The following is a 19,900-nucleotide window of genomic DNA, read 5'->3' on the forward strand; positions in this document are numbered from 1 at the left end:
AAATTGAATAAATTGAGTTCAGTGCACTCTTTAAGTTTATTTTTATACTCGAACCGTGTGTATACAGGTTGTTATTACAAATTTTCTTAGACTGAAATTAAATTTAATATGAGCAAACATGAAATTTATATTCGTTGACTGAAAATTCAATCAGACTGCATTGATTAATTGCATAAAATTGCAGTAATTCTTATACTATTACTTGGAAATTATTCTTATTTAAATAAATCTGTTATTTCCTTTAAAATTTGATCAATAAAATAGATAGACACATCTGATATTAGTCCGATAATATTATGGTTCAAGATTTTTCAATTTGAATATTTTTCGTTTATTTTATGTACAAATATGTGAAAAAAAAAATTCTATTTACGCTTGAATTTTTACAATCAATATTTGAAAAATTTATTCATTTATTTTTTATTTTAATTTTTTTTTATATACATATGTGCATTCAATTATAAATATATGTATATTTGTAAATTATGGAACAATTTATTGTATATATTATTTTGTATATTTGTATATATCTGTGAAGAGAAGTGTTATATTATATTTTGTATACGGTTTAATTATAAATAATTAGAGTAACCATTTATACTGAAATAAAAATAATGGAATATCGAATATATGAAATAGTTTAATGCAAAAATTCTCATTTATTATACCGATAACTAACATATAGTTAAAATGTATAAATAGATTTTGTGAACCTAGAACGTATAGAGTTAAAGTTTGACTCTACGTTAAATATTTTATTTTATCTATGGGAAACATTTAGCCATAAAAATGTTTTTGTGAGTTGCAAAGAAATGAAATTTAACTCTTGATATTAATTAATAGTTATAAGACAATATATGAGATCTATACTTTTAGCCCATGTGGTTTTGTTCGTTAATGGTGCATATAAGTTCCAGGACCCCGGAGGAAGCAGATCTTTATTTTATAATAAGCATCCCAAATAATGGTAATTTCATACAAAATTTTCATTTCATTACAATTTAAGTGGTTCAATTACAATACAATTTAAGTGGTTAAGGGGAATAAAAGTTTCAAATTTTGTAATTTTTTTTTTGTGTACATTAAAATTAGCTTATATAATATTCCAAACTTAAGCTATCTGATTCATTAATGATCTCGGATAATCATTAATGAATCAGTCACGAAATCAGTATTTTTCGTTTTGCTATGGACATCAATTAAAGCGATAAAGTTTCCGCATAATGAAGCTGAGCAGCCTGACGGTTCTAATAAAGTCGATCACCCTTTGAGGTTCCGGAAGACCTCTAAAATGTAAGTGTAAGTTTTATTTTTTTTTTTTGTTTTGTAAAGATGGATTCAATTTCCATTAAAATTTATTTGAAATCTTAATTATTAATTCAAAAATAAGCTTTTAAACTAGAATAATTTTAAAATAATAAATTAAAATTAATTGTTATTTTAATAGTGCGTTTTATATCTTGTAAACTCGGAATAATATGTAGAACACCACAATTTTAAAATCAAATGGAATTCAAATTTACACTTTTTACGCGATTCCATGTATAGAGTATTCGACCGAAATATTTGAGATTGAAATGTAGAAATTGGGTATTTAATAGCACTTATGTGATTATAAATAAATGGTCACTCATATACAATATAACAATTATGTAAATATAAAAATAAGCGATCCTCGCTTTCAATGTTATATTGAGTTAAAATTTTTTATTTATTAAAAAAATTTGTTCTTTTTTTGCTATTTTGGCTTTTGTTTTCTCCCATTATTTTCTTTTCTATTAAAAGAATTTTTATTGAAGAAAAGAAAACAAGTAGTCACAATCCTATCTTCTTAGTTTTAATAACGGAACGCACGCGCGCATTCATATTTTAAAAGTATTTGTGTATTTCCCTATATGTTTTTTTTGGAAATTTTTTTTTTTTTTTCGAAAGTGAAAACACAAAAATATGCAACCTTATTTTTTGTTTTAATTTTATAAATTCTATTTATAATACAAGACATTATATAAATATTATATATATGTATAAAGTACAATATTTATAGTAACAAAAAAAAAAAATAGTTTGTGTTGTATTTTTTTCTCTCTTATTTTCTTTGTTTTGAATAAAATTTTGTGTTGATTTTGGTAATAATTATTATTTGATAATTTAATAATTTAATAATTTTTTTAATTAAAATCAATCAAAGTAACACAATAACTAATTACAATAATAAATTAAAAATATTTATATAAAAATATTGCATATATTAAGGCGTGAAATGCAAATGAAAATCAAAATTTAAAAATAATTTAAAAAAAAATAATTCATTTATTACAAGGGGCGGGAAAAAATGGGAATTATAAAAATCAATCCCCCTGTTATCATTAAAATTAAATGTCACTTGCAAAAAATTACAGAAATATTATAATTAATTGACCATATACATATATAGCTTTCTAATACGTTAATTAAACAGAACTATGTATATATGTAATTAATACAATATCAATGCAATTTTTAAATGTCAAGGGTATATAACAGAAACAGTATGAATACCAGAAACGACCCGGAGGTCAGGGATTATCAATAATATTATTTATGGAAAACTACATTATTTATATACAGAAGAAATGCAAATATAGAATAATTATTAGATATATGTTTAGAGTATCTATATATATATATACATGATATATGATTTGTTCAATACAATTGTTAATAAGTATGGTGTAAAAATCATAAAAATCCAAGGGTTTTATAATTTATATGTTGTACAATTTTTTTTGTTTATATACATAAATTTTTTTTTGGTATATTGTTATAAAGAGAGTCAGTGATGATTAGCAGTGCATTTGATTTTTACATAATACACAATTTAGGGGGAGGAGGAAGGTGTATTTGATCTTCAAATTTATTAATTTTATATAAAATTTAATTCTTCTAATTTAAAATGTTCAATTATTTTCATAGAATTTTTTTTAAAAAAAAACTCTCTCATTTATTATTATAACCAAATAATTTTATATGATGAACAAGCCGAAATTTTTCTAGCGTATATAAACATATATAGAATATTATAAACTTATTATCATTTGTATAGAGAAATAAAATAAATAGGTAAATAAAATTTTAAGATATTTCGAATTTTTACAATATATTAATTATCTCATTTTGTATATTAAAAATTTTTTTATAATTCTTTAAGACGATCAATAAAATTTCAGAATAGAAAAGAAAAAGTCTTGTATATAGGCAGTAGAAAATATGTATATAAGATATGTTTCCGAAATATAATCTCAATATTTGATCATTTAATAGCAATGAAAAGGACATATATATTTGTGTCAAAGTTCATATTCCATAAATTAATTAAAAATATAATTTTAAATATATATATTTAGAGTAAGTGGCGCCCATATTATTGATGTTATATATTTAAATTTAAATTACTCTATTATATTATATACATACATATAGTATATGTAAATTGTCTTTCTCTGTTATTGCAAAATACAAAAGAAAAATCAAGTGTAAAGATATTCGATTTGAACGCAATGCATGTTTTACAAGCATATTGTATGTATAGTTTGCTATTTATTTTAATATACTATGGGAATCGTATACTATAGGAACCGCTTACTATAGGAACCGAATACTATATATGTACAAGTAATTTTCTAACAAAATCCTCTTGGTCTACTGATACTTAGTATATATGTCAAGATGTTTAAAATTTTTTTATTGTATAACATAGAGAATATGATGTTTATGGATTTATAAATTTATCGAAAATTCTATAAAGTTGAAAAATCCAATTTATAAGCAAGGTTTTTTTGAACAAATGTAATATATGATTGGATAAACTTCTGATTACATTGGGATTATGTACATACTTTCAATCTGAATTTTCACATATCGGGAAAGTGCGTGTTTCAAATTATTTTTACTTTATTTTTTCATATTATAATTAATTAAGAATTTATGTGTAGCACCATATATTGGGAATATAAACAAAATGTTCAGGCTTTGTTGACAGACCAAATGCAATGCTTTGGCGTCTTGCAAATAAAATTTATTTTCTGTATTAGGTTTCTCTGTATTAAATTTCTGTATTAAGAAACTGGTATATATAGTTTATAATATATTATGAAAAATTAATAGGGTTTTCTTTTAATTTATAAAATTAAAAAATTAAACACTACCAAATTTCCTTAAGAAAGGTTCGTTCGTACTCAGATCCACTCTTAAGTTTAATAACATTTTAAAGTAGGTCGAAAATATTAAATTTATTTTAATTTTTAGGTGATATATAGAAGATTTTTTATAAGAGGGCGAACTTGTGCGATTGTATAATAATGGTATACACTAAAGGTGTTGTTTTGGTTTACGTAAAAAAAAAAAAATAGCTCATTACATGAAATTCATTTTGTTTGTATGCAAATTACATTTTTATTATTTCAAATTATCACTTTCTCACATTTATTTTTAATATTACAAAATCACACCAATGCCTCGATTTCCGACGATAATTGATTCCCAACAAAAATTCTTCGCAATCAAAACGTCGCAATTGGAGAAAATTTTTTGTATGGAATTGCTCTGAAATATATAAGACACGTTCCATACGTCAACTAATTGATAACAAAATGTAAATTTTTTACGTATAATTGTTAACGAAAATCAAAATAATGGAATTTCTCTTTTTATGATTGTCTTCAACGTGTTTACAATTTTATAACACACGACATACAACACATACAGTGTATGTTTTGTGATAGCAAACAAAAAAAGAATTCGCAATGTCAATTTCACCGAAATTTTTTATGTCGCAAATTAAAACTATGCAAATTTTTTGCGACGCAATATGAAATGTCGCACAACGAGGTATTAATGTATTTTTTATATGCACATTTTGTATATGTATATACGAATGTACATAATTAATATATACGAATTTCTGAAAATGATTAAAAAAGAATCTTTTAATATTTTTTATATTATGTTTGCATTTTTGTTTTTAATTAATTTAATTGCAAATTATTATCGCATTTCATTATAAAAAATTTATTTTAATTTTATTTTATATATACTATAAATTCCTAAAGCTGATTTAATATTATAATAACAGAGTTATACTATTTAACATAAAGTAAATTACCTAAATAGAGGTCTTAATCATATAGTATATATGGGAGCTGAAGTTAAAATTTCAAGATTCATGCATATATAAGAGATACTAATTAAAGTAAATCGGGTCGAACCAATATTGTAAATACTACTGCTAAAAGTTATTTATTACAATTAATATATTATTTAAATATACCAAAATATTGCATACATTTATATCAAAAATATTGCATACATTTAGGGACGAGACAAAAGACCATATATGAAAATACATAAATGTATTGCATACATTTTGGGATGGAACAGAAACTGAAAGAATTTAATGAGGCGTTAACTTAATTGTCGAATTCATCGGGTTTTGAATTACGTAAGTTAAGATAAATAATTATATTTTTTGATGGCATTGCATTCTGTATCCATAGAAATTTGAAAAAACTTGTAGTTTCGGAAACATGAAGTGCCGAAAATTTTAATTTTTACAAATTTCGGGAGATGATAAATTTTGAGAGGGTGTGATGGAGGTGGAAAATAATTTTCTAATAAACTAAGTTACTTATTATTATATAAAAACTGCAAAAATATCAGACTCGTTATCGTCTAGTAGGATAAAGGATGTAAAAATTTTGAAACGGGTTTCCGAAAATTGTTAATTTTTGATTTTCTAAAGTTCAACTATGCTATTTGCTGCACTGCCAGAAGAAATCCGACACTACTTTTTTGAATTTTTAACAGAATTTAAAAACTGTTTGCGCAGTTTCGTTGCAATAAATAATTAAAAAAAATAGCATTTTTAGTACTTTCAGGGGGGTTATAACTTTTAAAGGGTGAGGGGATGAAAATATGGAAAAATTTTCCTCTACGGAAATAAATTTCTATAGTAAAAATTTATTAACTATATATTATTATATAATAATTTCGACTTTCTAACTTAAAGGCGTGTGTAGAAGTCTTTTAAATCAGACGCAGAGAGAAAACAGACTGGGTGAAACACTGTAGTGAGAACTTTTTGTTAAAATTGTTCTTGAAAAGTGCTAAAAAAGTGAATTACAAACTCAACTAAGCGCATATAATATTAGAATATAAGATCACTGTCATATATGAATTATAAAATATGATGATGAGATTTTTGATTAAAAACTATATATGAGTAACATTTATTTCGAAGTATGTATGTAAATAAGGTTCGAGAAATATTTTTAATTAATAAATTGTCAATAAAGAATTTGGAGTGATTGAAAAGTAAAAAAAAAAACAGAATAGTAAATTAAAAAAAAAAAAAAATTACTTAATATAAATTGGATGGTTTATTTTGAAAGTGACCCCTAAGTCCATTTAGCAATTACAAATTAACAATAATGTCCAAAAGTTGAAATTGAAACTTTTGTTGTTAGGATAGGAATATTAAAATATTAAAATATTCTATAGAAAGAAAATAGCAATAGTTTTAATAGTTTAACCGAATAGTTTTTTGGTTAAACTATTTAACCCAAACAGTGTAGCATGATATTTCATTTTTAAATTGAAATATGGACTTGGGTCACTTTCAAAATATAAACTATGCCATACATACAATTATTAATTAGTTTGAATTTTCAAATAAATATACAGCTATATAAATGTATGTTAGTCATTTTTAATATTTTATATATATTATAATGCAATATGTATATATCAAGTATATATAAATGTACGTATATTTGTATGTATTATAATGGAAAAATTAAAAAATGCTAGAAGAAATTAAGTATTGAAGAGATTCGTTAACAACATATACGAATGGAGAATCTCTTCTAATATATTAGAATAAATGCGAAATTTTCATTCTAATTTTTTAAGTAAACATTTTGTATATATATATATTTATTATTTAAATATTTGAAGGTTACCGTATTAAAAAAATGAAAACAAATATTAAATATAAAAGTTAGACAAAAAAAAATATTTGCAATTTTTTTTTTTTTGTTTTCCATTAACACATAATTTTTAATTAAATACTTTTAAAATATATTGCTCAATAGATACGAATTGGAACTGGGATTGGAATTGCTGACAGAAGCAGGAATTTTCAAAATTATTAATCTTTAAAATAAATATTTATTATATGTATGTAGGGATATAAATTGGTATATGATTGGATATATGAATTGCAATTAAATTTGTATATTGGGTGTATAGGCGTTTTAGTAATACACACTAGAAACTCGGTTAATATTAAAAAATGCACAGAATTTAGTGACGTTATAATCAAATTGTGAAAATAAATAAGATCGGTTTAAATATAACAATTTATGAAAATATAGACGAGGTTTTTACAAATTTCAACTATTAAACTATTTTTAAAATTTTATACATGGTATTAATGTGGGAATACGAGTATTATGGCCGAATATAAAGAATAATCCTGATAAATTTGCAATTTGTATGGTGGGGGGGCTTGATAGATATGATCAACAAATTATGACAGTGGCTGTCTTCGCAAATTTGAAATTTATATATGGTGGGAATTATATAACAATATTTATAAATTCTGTTGAAATTTTTCTCTCGGTGCAAAATATTAAAATTTTAAGGTCGTGTAAGTAAGACAGAAATTTTTTTTTATTTTAAATTAAGTTACCCATAATTTTGAATTTAATTTGGAAAAAAAATTAGTGCGGGTATCTAAAAATTAAGTAATGGTAACCTTGTGATTAAAAAAAAAATTTATTTTTTCATGATAAATTGTCTAAGGTCAGTTATTATAAATTCTTTTATTTGATTTAGTTTTTTTTTTTTTTTTTTTTTTGGGAAAATCAACGACGCGAATTCTTAACCCTGTTGACACATTTTTTTTTTGTCTTGCTTTTGAAGTTTTTTTTTTCCTTTTTTTTTATATATAAACGGAATTTAATTGAATTGCAAATTTTTATATATTTGAAAATTAAAATTTTTGTTGATTCTATAAGTTGATTGAAAATGTGTGTGCACAATGTTTGATTTCATATTATTTAACTGCGGATAATGAAAAAAAAAACCAAACTAGTAAAATACATACGTATATATATATTATTTAAACTAAATAAATATTAAAGTTAGGAATTTATTAATAGTGGAAGAAAATTCAAGAATGTACGAGTAAAATTGCTATATATACTTGAGTAATTATTTTAATGTTCTGCGTAATTGTGTTTGACATTTATCTTAATAATGGGTTTAGTGGGGTCAAGTGTATTGGGGAGGGATGCCGACCACCTCCATTCTCCAACTGAACTAAATTAAATTAAACATCCATCTTTATTTTTGGAATTCCAATTTTGTTTATTTATTATTGTCAAGTACATCAGAAAAAAATAGTTGTTTGCACGGTTTGTAAAATTAAATGTATAAGTTTTACACATAGGAATGAAAAAACATCTCATTTAATTTTATACATTAATATCATAATGCTAAAATTAGAGGTTATTTTCTTAATTAATATAATTCTACTAAAAATTTAATTATTTTTAATTAAATTACATATTTAAAATTTAGAACTTTCTTATTATTAACACGATTACCAATTATAAAATGGTGATTTATACTAACTAGTAAGTTGAAATGCAACAGAGTGAAGAAGTAGTTTTTTAGTGTATATGTATACATACTTACAATATACAAAAGACATTCTCTAGAATATTTGTGTCTATGCTTGCAAATGTCGATTTGCAAACATTATTTGTAAAATATTAATTAAATACTTTAATAGAATAAACTTTAAGATATTTTCATAATTGTATCAGAAATATATTTGTGGCCTCAAATCTCCGAACCGCCTTGAACTTGAGATAAGATAATAATTTAAAGTTATATGTATATGTCATTCGATTCTCTATGTCGAGTTCTATATTCTCAACAAATTTTTAATTTTTTTAAAATTTTTGTATATATAGCCGAAGTTATTGCCAATTTCATAGATCGCTTAAGTAGAAATGGCAGAGCTATTATCACTACTAACATATTATAATTTTGTCCACATAATATTTATAAATTAAACGTATATAATTATATAAATGTGAATATAAATATACAGATAAATATATATATATATATATATATATATATATACATATATATCCATATGTATATATATATATATATATATATATATATATATATATATATATATATATATATACATATATATAATAACGGTATATATATATATAACGGTATATATATATATATATGCGGTTATTATTCTACATAGATATGTAACTTTTATAACACTATGTTAATATAACACAATATCTTAGTGATTTTTATATACCATTTGGAGAAAGTGATTTAGTTTTAAAAAGAAAAGATTGAAAAATATTGTAAAAACAACAAAAAAAAAGGACAAATTTATTTTAATTTATTTCTGATTTTTTTTTTTAAATTTTTCAAATCAAAAATCGAAATAAAGTATATATAACAAAACAAACAAAAAAAATTAAATACAAAATGTTGCTAAACATTATAATTTGTACAACAAATAAATTATTTATAAATTTTAAATTATTACCGATTATATTTTTTTATATGATATTTTTATTATTGGCCGCCTTTACTAATGGTAAGTATTGTTTTTGTATTTTAATTATTTTCTATACCCGTACGAACGTATGTTTAAAAGATGTTAGAAATTTGCCTCATTGTTTATAATGCTGATAAATAATGGTCTGAGATATAGACTCAAGTGTATGTTTTCGATCAGCAACGAATTCTGAGTCTATTTTACCATGTCTGTTCGTTTGTTCGTTCGTCCCAAAGACAACTAATTGATCAAAGCTTAAAACTTAAAGTGATAAGTTTTTGATTTTCACTAATAATTTATAATGTAGTAAATGCCGGAAACCCATTTAATTTGGATGTGATCGAGCCGATTGTTGCTGTAACTGCGCAACAACTTCAAAAATTATTTGGCTATAGATCAGACATTATTGAAACTGTGATATCAAATTACGCAGAAGTAAATATATTATTGGGGCTGATAAATTCTATTGAAATTTTTTGAGTGCTTGGTGTAGCAGCAATACTACTTCAATAGCTATTTTGAATTATCTGAGAGCTAATAGAAGCTATAATATAGTAATTTCACGTAAAAAAATTTGTAATTATAGCGAGTTATTGTTAGATTTGTCATACAAGACTTCAATATATGTTTGTTCATATTTTACAAATAATTTCAATATAGCACTGAAACAGAACCAGCGTAATAAAATGAACTATGTAGTCTGTCCAATAGTCAACTATGATATATTAATTCGCCCATAGAATAACATATTCGTACGGGTATTTGCACAGCGTTGACATGATTAACTCTATTAAAGTATAAATTTACTTTTAAACATTTTTAAATTTTAAAATTATGTGAAAAAAACATATTATGATTCATATATATGTTTTTGTATATGTATATATATATCTAGGTGAACAAATACAGGATCATTTAGTTGAATGTTGTGCATTAGGTACAACAAGAGCACAAGATTGTCAAAATACTGATAATGTTATGAATAATATACCGCCAGTATGGCGTGGTTTATGTTTATCAACATTTAGTATGTGCTGTTCAAAAGAATTTCAAAATCAACAATGTTTAGATGGTAGATATGCAGCTAAAAATGGTGGTAATTGTGATGTTGTTAATAAATTAGATATAACAACATCATATACAAATTGCTGTAAAGCATGTCAAATTGGTTTAGCTGTTGCAGCTGGTGATTATAATTGTACATCATCAAGATTTGCATATTTTCAAAAAGAAGAATCATTTTTAATTTGTTGTAATGAGATGACTAATGAAAATCTTCAAAAACAACAACAACAGCAACAACAACATCACCAACATCAGCAACAACAGCAAAATCAACATCAAATTAATCATCAACATAATATAAATGGTGATAGTATTGATAATGATGATGGAACTTTTGTACTAAGTGAATCTGAAGATATATGTACGAAATTTAATAAACAATTATGTTCGCATATATGCGAAAATACAAAAGAATCATATGTATGTAAATGTCATAAAGGTTATAAATTGGATAATAATAGAGTGACATGTAGTAAAATTAATGATGATGATAATGATGATGATAATATCGATAATAATCATAATAGAAATAATCATAACAATAATAATAACAATAGTAATGTGTATAATAGTGATGATAATGTAGATGATATTGATGATGATGCTGATGATGATGATGACGATGATTTAGATAATATCGAAGAAAATCCCGATACAAATTTTGAGAATGATAAGTAAGTATATAAATTTTTTTAAAGTTTATTGAAAGATTCATGAAACATACTGGCATATAAAATATTCCAGTATTTTTTATACTACTATATAGTATTTTGTGTTTTTAAATGCAATATTATATATAACTGTTATATATATACATGTATATAATATATATAGGCATGTATATCAAATTTATATATAATATAATAAATAATTTATAGTTCTTGTCCTACAGGATATTCCAGAAGTGAAATAACTGGCGATTGTGAGGATATTGATGAATGCAATTCACGGTTTAATATTAAATGTAATTCAAATCAATATTGTTTTAATACAATCGGAAGTTATAAATGTATGGATATTAAACCGACAACATGTCAAGATGGTTACAGATTTAATGCTAAAACAGAAGAATGTGAAGGTATGCAAGGGAATGTGATATACTAATTGCATTAATAACCAAATAGCATATATAAATTTGTAATTAGTCAATGATAAGATTAAGTAGAAGTTTTTAGAAAACTTTTGAGTATATATATTTATATATGTATGTATATTTTTTTTATAAACGATACAGATTATGATGAATGTGAAGATAATCTTTGCGAACAAGGATATATATGTATTAATTTACCAGGAAGTTATGATTGTCAAAGGGCTATCACTTCATCACATATATCATCATTAAATGATGGCAGTAATATTCGACAGAAATCCATAAGTGGAACATGTGGATTTGGTTATATTTATAAACATAATAAATGTATAGGTATGTATTTAAGCTTTTGAAAAAATATTTTTAGTACAAAAAAATTAAACTTACAGATATGATGTGATGAAAATGTGTTCAATGTAGGATTTTTTCAACACAAAAAAAAAAATATTAAAAACCCACTATGTTGTTGGGTGTTTCGAAAAATTTCTTTTTTTTGCAATTAAACTCAAACTTTTTTTTTCAAAAATGTTCAATTTGTTTCCTAAGAAGTGTTAGGGTTGTCAATCGTTGAGGTTTCTCTGGGAGTGACCGGGTTTTCATGAAAATTTTTTACTTGTAAAAAATTAATGGTTGTCGGGGCGGACGGTAAATTGTCGCTGTTTACGATTTTTAAACAAAAATATATATTCATAAAAAATTTTGAGAATTTATATGGCTTTCCAAATCGTATACATTTTGCGCTTACAGAAGATTTAAGAAATCATAGTTTTTCAATAATTAACTGCAGTTTGTCATAATACAACACTGTTGTGTTATAACATTTACATATTATATGGATGAGAAAAAAGGGCAGAATTACCTCTCTGCAACTTCTAACTTTAAAGAACAAGATAAGAAATTTATTAGGTAAGAAAAAAATTGTTAATTTAATCTGTCTATGTCATCATCCACAATTTAAAAAACTAGTTCAGTTAAGAAGCCATTTTTCCTTTTCTTTGTAAATAAATTTAAAAAAAAAAATTCTCTCTGCCCCCATTTCAATATTTTGATGAAGATACTTGGCAACCCTACCCCTTAATTAAAGCTGCTGTATTTTTTGTTAAGAAAGAGGGACTGAAATATTTTAACCTTAAACTTAATATTTATCTGTATATTTTAAGTTATATATAAACCTGAATCTATATATATATATATATATTTGTAATTTTATTTTTAAAGACATTGATGAGTGCTTAACAGATAAGAATGCATGTGATACAAATCAGATTTGCACAAACGAAAATGGTGGTTATCGATGCGATTGTAAAATTGGTTTTAAAATGGATTCTACCCTAAATGCTTGTGTTGGTAAGTTTTGAATATATATTTAAGAAAATTTTGTGTGATAGTGTTTTTATACCCTGCACCTTCGAAAGAGTATATTAATTTCGGTATGGAGTTTGTAACCACTTGAACGAGTCGTCTGTGGTATGGACATGTATATATATTCTTGCTCAATGTAAAATTCTGCGATTTTGACATTTCCGTCCGTCCGTCCGATTCGGGTAGTTGTCATACAAATCACAGAGTTTATTTGAAATATTTCAAAAACTAAGAAAGGAATAAATATGAAATTTTGTATACTTTTTAATTTTTTAGTTTAATTACATTCTACATATGATATAAATGTTCTAATGAGATGACTACAGTGGTTCGGGTAGATGCCACACAACTTCATAAGTCAATTTTGTATATTCGTAAAGATAATAAAACTAGACTCATGAAACTTGGTAGTCATGTATCTAATTATAGGTTACACGTATCCGCGATGTTTTAATAGAATGGTTTTACAGGTTCGAGTTATTGTTATACAACAAAAGAGAGGTGCAGGGCATAATTAAATCGGTTTATGCCGACTGAAAATTTTTTACTTCTTGTTGAAAAATTTTGGAAATTTAAAAATTAAAAATAAAGTTGATTCAAACCAATGGTTTGTAGAGTAGCACTTTTTCTTTGAACAATTCAAAATGCTACGGTTAAAAACGATCTATTTAAATTTACTTTCATTTGTATGTCAAATTTGTATTATCAAAAATATTGCATACATTTAGGGATAAGACAAAAAATCATATACCAAAATACATCAATTTATTGCATACTCAATAATGTTGTGTGAATTCAAACAATATTTGTGGTTCCGTTACAATAAATAAACAAAAAATGAAATTTTAGAATTGCGCGGCTATAACTTTTACAGGGTAAGAGGCTGAGAGTGCGAAGCTATTTAAAAACAATAACATCTCTTTTGTAAAAATGTGTGTATGTTGCGAAAAATGTGCGAATAGTTCTTAATATTTTAACATATAACTTTTTTTTTGTGTTATACTAATTATTAATATTTTCTTTTAATTATTAATTTATTCTGTAGATATAAATGAATGTCAAATAAATAATCATAATTGTTTACCAACGCAACGTTGCGATAATACAATTGGTTCGTATACTTGCATACGTTTACAAAACTGTGGTACCGGGTATACATTGAATGCGGAGACCGGTACTTGTGATGGTAAATTTTGTATAATAAATTTTTTAATTTGTTTATAATTTTTTTGGTAATTATTCAACTAATTTTGTACATATATATATCCTATATAGTATAGATTTTATAAAAAACTTTTCTCAAACTTATATATAATCATAATGAAATTTAATTATACATATATACATCATACATACATTGTAACATTCAATTTCCTCTGCATGCCACGTGGGGAGTTTAATGCTTTCGCTCGTATAAAAAGTGAAATACCAGGGGGGGGGCTTTGCTCTTACAGCGGCGAATTTGTGCTAATTTAAGCCATACAGGCGCTCGAGTTCATCCCAAAATTTATATGGGATTTTTTATTTCAATTTTAAATTTTTATATGAAAGTAAAGTCTAAAACTTTAAAAATTTCTACAACCTTAAGAATTGCATTGACGAAAAACTTAAATCACCACCAGTTAATTCACCTCCATTAACTTTTTGATAAAACGCAAACTCTAATTTTATTTCATGTATAACATTTCGCCGTATTCATAAACAATTATAATTATTTTATGCTTTATAAGTTAATCGTTTTAATCCAATATTTTAATATGTTATTTATATTTATTTTAATTTTTTCTTATTTTAAATTTCTTTGTAAAAAAATAAAGATGACAATGAATGTGAATTAAATTCACATGATTGCCCGCCTGGTTACGAATGCCGTAATACAATTGGTTCATTTCGTTGTGACAGAAAACGTCATACAACATCACGATATACACTTTATCAAAGACGTTTAACAACAGTTCGTCCAACAACAATATCACAACAATCAACAACAACTTCATCTATATTATCATCAACATTGTCATCATCACATGAAAATATTCCAACAACATTAACAACAACAACTACTACATCACCACCAAATAGATTTATAAGACCATATTACGTACCGGTAAAACCTCCTCCATCCGATTTTGCAACTGCAGATACAAATTTAACAACAACAACTACAACATCAACTACAACAACAACAATGCCGTCAACAATACCTTCTGCTTCACAAAAACAATTATATTCTGATAATCAAATACAGCACAATTCATATTATACACCATCATTAAGATCTCCGACACAATCTGCTAATTCTTATTATAATCAGTTACCTCACAGATATCATGTCGAACCAGAGGATAAACAATCACAACAAAATCAGCAGCTATATCAACAGAATTATCAATCAACACAATACACTGAGCACCAATGTAATAGAGGATTCCAGAAAAATTATAAAGGAGCATGTGTCGGTAAGAAGGACGTTGTTTCTTTCATTTTGCCTAATTACTATAGAGAAAAATGCTTTTCTACAAGCCAAATAGGTTTTAAATTGACTTCATTTTATTGTGTAAAATTAATAATAAATTAATAATAGGCTGGCAACCTATGCTTTATTTTATTGATTTATTGGAGGGAAAACAAATTTTTGAACTATATTTAATTTTGTACTCAATACCCATATTTATTTCTCTTCATTCAAATTATATAGATATTGATGAGTGCCAAATACATGGATCATGTGCATCACACCAAAGATGTATAAACACAAATGGGTCATATCGATGTCAAAATCTTCTTCAATGTTCTGGTGGTTATAAAGCATCAATGGATGGAACATCATGTGTTGGTATGAAACAAATAAAAAAAAATATTTCTCAAATTTTCCAAATAATTTTTACATTTTTTTTTCTTTGAAGACATTGATGAATGTGTTACTGGGGAGCATAATTGTGGACCAGATCAAATATGTCGTAATCGTATCGGTGGATATATCTGTTCATGTCCAATTGGTCATACATTAAATAATGACAATCGTTGTATTGATATTAATGAATGTGAACATCAAGTATGTCCAATGAATTCAAATTGTATTAATACAATTGGTTCATATGTTTGCGATTGTAAAGAAGGTTTTAAAAAATTAAATGATCGTGATAATATATGTCATGATATTGATGAATGCCAAGATATACAAGGATTATGTGAACAAAAATGTATTAATTTTTGGGGATCATATCGTTGTGCATGTAATCCTGGTTATGAATTAAATATATATAATAATAGATCATGTGATGATATTGATGAATGTGAAGTACATAAAAAATATCAGTTATGCACTGGTATATGTAATAATGTACAAGGTTCATATGAATGCTCTTGCCCAGACGGTTATGAATTGGGAACTGATAAAAATTCATGCCGTGATATTGATGAATGTCAAACATTAAATATATGTCAAGACAGAAATGAAATTTGTACAAATACAAGAGGAGGTTATAAATGTACATATATAAATTGTCCAGATGGTTATACCAATGATATTGATCAAAAAAAGTAAGTATACAAATACTGTTGTTTCTTCTGTAGCAAAACTAAGTTAGAAAATTTCCTTTTAAATACTCTTAAATACAATAAGAGCGTCTGATATACCCTAGACCTTAATAAGTCTTTTTCGAATATAGTACTAATTATAAGGAACGTGAATTATTTCATTAAAGCAAAAACGAAACCTTGGATTTCATCTTGAAATTTGTAATTTTCGGATTTTTATACCCTGCCCCTTCATACAAACTTTGGTATAGAGTTTGTAACCACTTGAAGGAGTCATCTGCGGTATAGACGTATATATATATATATATATATATTCTTGATCAGCGTAAAATTCTGCGTTGATTTAGACATGCCTTCCATTTGTCCGTCCGTCCGATCGCACGATAACTCAAAAACAAATAAAGCAATCGAAACCAAACTTTCACAAGTTGTGTTTCTTTTGTGCCAAGGACTTATTCGGACAACAGGTTCGGGTAGCTGCCATACAACTCAAAGAGTTTATTTTAAATATTTCAAAAACTAATAAAAGTATAAAAATGAAATCATGTTTTCTATACGTGTGTCCAATTACATTCTACACATACTCTAAACATTTCAATTTGATGGCTGCACCGGCTCGGCTGGCTGCCATACAACTCCAAAAGCAAAATTTTTATATTCGGAAAAATAAGTCGGCAGTCGTGTGTCCAATTATAGTTCAAACATATCCATGAAGTTTCTATAAAATGATTTCCCAGGTTCGAGTAATTTCTATACAACAATGAAACAAACTGGGTATAATTCAATCACCAAATTAAAACCAAATTGACTAAGGATTGCTTTTCTTTTTTCGACATTATAAGCGTTTTGATGCAATATGCCACCAAATTGATCCCCGTTGAAGCCCTTTGCACATAAATTTAGGTCTGCGTTTAATCTGCTTTCAAATTGGGTATCAAATCTTATCATACACATAATTAGTAATAATATGTAAGATATGAAATTTTAATATATTTAAATTATTTTTCCTAATTAGTCGATGTCGTCTTATAAATAATTTATGTGAAGGAGATGAATGTTACAATAAACCAACTTCATATACATATAATTTTATAACATTAGTATCAAATATGATGATACCACCACAGGGTCGTACATTTTTCAGTTTAAGAGGTCCAGCATGGTATGAAAATATTGATTTTGAACTGAAACTAGTTGATGTTCAGTCACCATTTGATGTTGAAAAAGCAACAATGAAACATTTTTCGTAAGTTTTATATGTGTATACATAAATATATGTTCCATATATTAATGTTTGCATGTATATGTGCTTATATATAAAATTTTCATCTTAATTTTGTTTATTTTCTAAATTATTTTTTTTAGTACAACACAAATGCGTAATCAGGTTCAATTGAATTTATTAAGAAGTTTAGAAGGGCCACAAGAAATTGAATTGGAATTAAGTATGACCGTATTTATGAATGGCCAACCAAGAGGAAAAAGTATTGCTAAAGTATTCATAATTGTGTCACAATACACATTTTGAGTAAAAAGAAATGGGAGCAGATTCAATTAATATCCAGAATGAAATAATTAATTCTCTACCAACTTACCAAACATGTTTAATTTTTTTTTTGCTATACATTTACACATTAAAAATGCATTTAAATAAGAAAAACTGAGAAATATAAAAGAAAAGTATTAATATTGAAAATTCTAAGAAATGCTCTTAATTTTTCCGTTTTATTAATTCCTATATAGTTTACGGGATTAAAGAGGTGTAACACTCGATGATCTGTGCTAAAAAAAGGTTTTATTAAATTATTGATTATCAAAACTTTTCAGAATACTCTCTGAAGTTCCGAACTTTTTAAATTAGCTGATGAGAGTTTGTATTGGAAAACTTACCCGATTTCGACGTTAGTCCATATTTTCGATTGTCCAATTGTCTTGTTGAATGGTAGATTTTCGGAATATTTACGTATATTTGGATGTGTAAGTACGGTATAATACATTTAATATTGTTGTCAGCAATTTACAATTAAGAGAAGTAAATTCTCTAAGCCTATACATTTAGTGCGGCTAGAAAGTAACAAGATTGTTTCTGAGATGAAAAATGATGACGTATTTACAGTACGAGACGTTTATGGTCTCGTTTCAACAGGAGATATTACATGCTAGATACATGGTTAACAGTCTTCTTAAATATTAATTAAAATTTTAAAATGGTAAAAAAAAATTAAATTAACTTGATGTTGATAGCTACAAAAGCAGTTATCATGCGTTTACTGTCAATAATAGAAACATGAGAAATGAAAGGTAGGTGAAAAATTATCTGTATATGATATAATTGTGTATTTATATCACAAACATTGTTATTTGTGCAACATATATAGAACAACGTAAATAATAGAAAATCTATATTCAATATCTGTTTATATATATTTACAATTAAATGCCTTTACTTCGAGTTATATGCAGTACAACTTCGATAACGTGATCTTGTTTGCAACTTATTTATTGTTATCTTCTAATAAAAAAATCGACATGATCTACTTTAATATTGAACACCCATGAAAAGCAACCTATTAGTATTTTATTTGAATAACATTATAAGAGATTCCATATGATCTGAAATAGTAAGTCTGACTTCCTCTTTAAAGTAATAGCAGCGAAACTATACTTAATTATTGTAGAAAATCACAAAAATCATTATATTAGTTCTATAACCCCTCCTAATGATATAGTCAATCTGAGTTGAAACATTATTGCAGATAACAATTGAGTTATTTTATAAGGGTACCTCGAAGGTTATACATTTATATTAGCAGGGGTCGGTTTGATGCCGATGGATCATGATATATTAATTCTTATTGTGGACGGGTGATGCGTGGTTTCAATTTTAGCAATCAAAATCAAAGTTCACGTGAATAGCATTAAAATCGAAATAAAAATCTGGTTTAATCGACTTCCAACAAAAGTTTAGTTTTATTTGATTTTTTATTAAAGAGAACATCAGATTCTTTAATTGCAATTCTACTGTTCTAAAGTGCGCACGCATTTTTTGTATATAAATAAATTTTTTGTGTAATCGTGTTGTTTTATTATTATTTTTATTTTTTGCTTTTAATTTTTATTTTTGGTAAAAATTATTTTTTCTAAAAACAAAATTACAAAAGATTTTTCCATTTTCCATTTGATTTTTCCATTTTTTT

The 19,900-nt window shown here is 25.4% G+C and overlaps 1 protein-coding gene across 1 annotated transcript; it reads left to right on the forward strand.

Moving 5' to 3' along the window:
- Positions 1 to 9,457: 9,457 nt before the first annotated feature.
- Positions 9,458 to 18,399, forward strand: LOC129613756 (fibulin-1). The gene is made up of 11 exons (XM_055527968.1): positions 9,458 to 9,682; positions 10,539 to 11,382; positions 11,587 to 11,786; positions 11,943 to 12,134; positions 13,020 to 13,148; positions 14,209 to 14,349; positions 14,981 to 15,622; positions 15,862 to 15,999; positions 16,070 to 16,706; positions 17,719 to 17,949; positions 18,069 to 18,399. The coding sequence occupies exons 1-11, from the start codon at positions 9,571 to 9,573 to the stop codon at positions 18,229 to 18,231; spliced, it is 3,429 nt and encodes a 1,142-aa protein (XP_055383943.1). The 5' UTR covers positions 9,458 to 9,570; the 3' UTR covers positions 18,232 to 18,399.
- Positions 18,400 to 19,900: the final 1,501 nt, after the last annotated feature.

Source organism: Condylostylus longicornis, unplaced genomic scaffold (assembly GCF_029603195.1).
Source record: "Condylostylus longicornis isolate FDR11 unplaced genomic scaffold, ASM2960319v2 ptg000091l, whole genome shotgun sequence".
Lineage (NCBI taxonomy): Eukaryota > Metazoa > Arthropoda > Insecta > Diptera > Dolichopodidae > Condylostylus > Condylostylus longicornis.

Excerpts from the sequence above, each read along its gene's own strand:
- LOC129613756 (XM_055527968.1), top strand. The coding sequence starts at position 9,571 with ATGTTGCTAAACATTATAATTTGTACAACAAATAAATTATTTATAAAT. Across the intron at positions 12,135-13,019 it reads TAAACATAATAAATGTATAG|ACATTGATGAGTGCTTAACA; the intron begins GTATGTATTTAA and ends TTATTTTTAAAG. Across the intron at positions 16,000-16,069 it reads GGATGGAACATCATGTGTTG|ACATTGATGAATGTGTTACT; the intron begins GTATGAAACAAA and ends TTTTCTTTGAAG.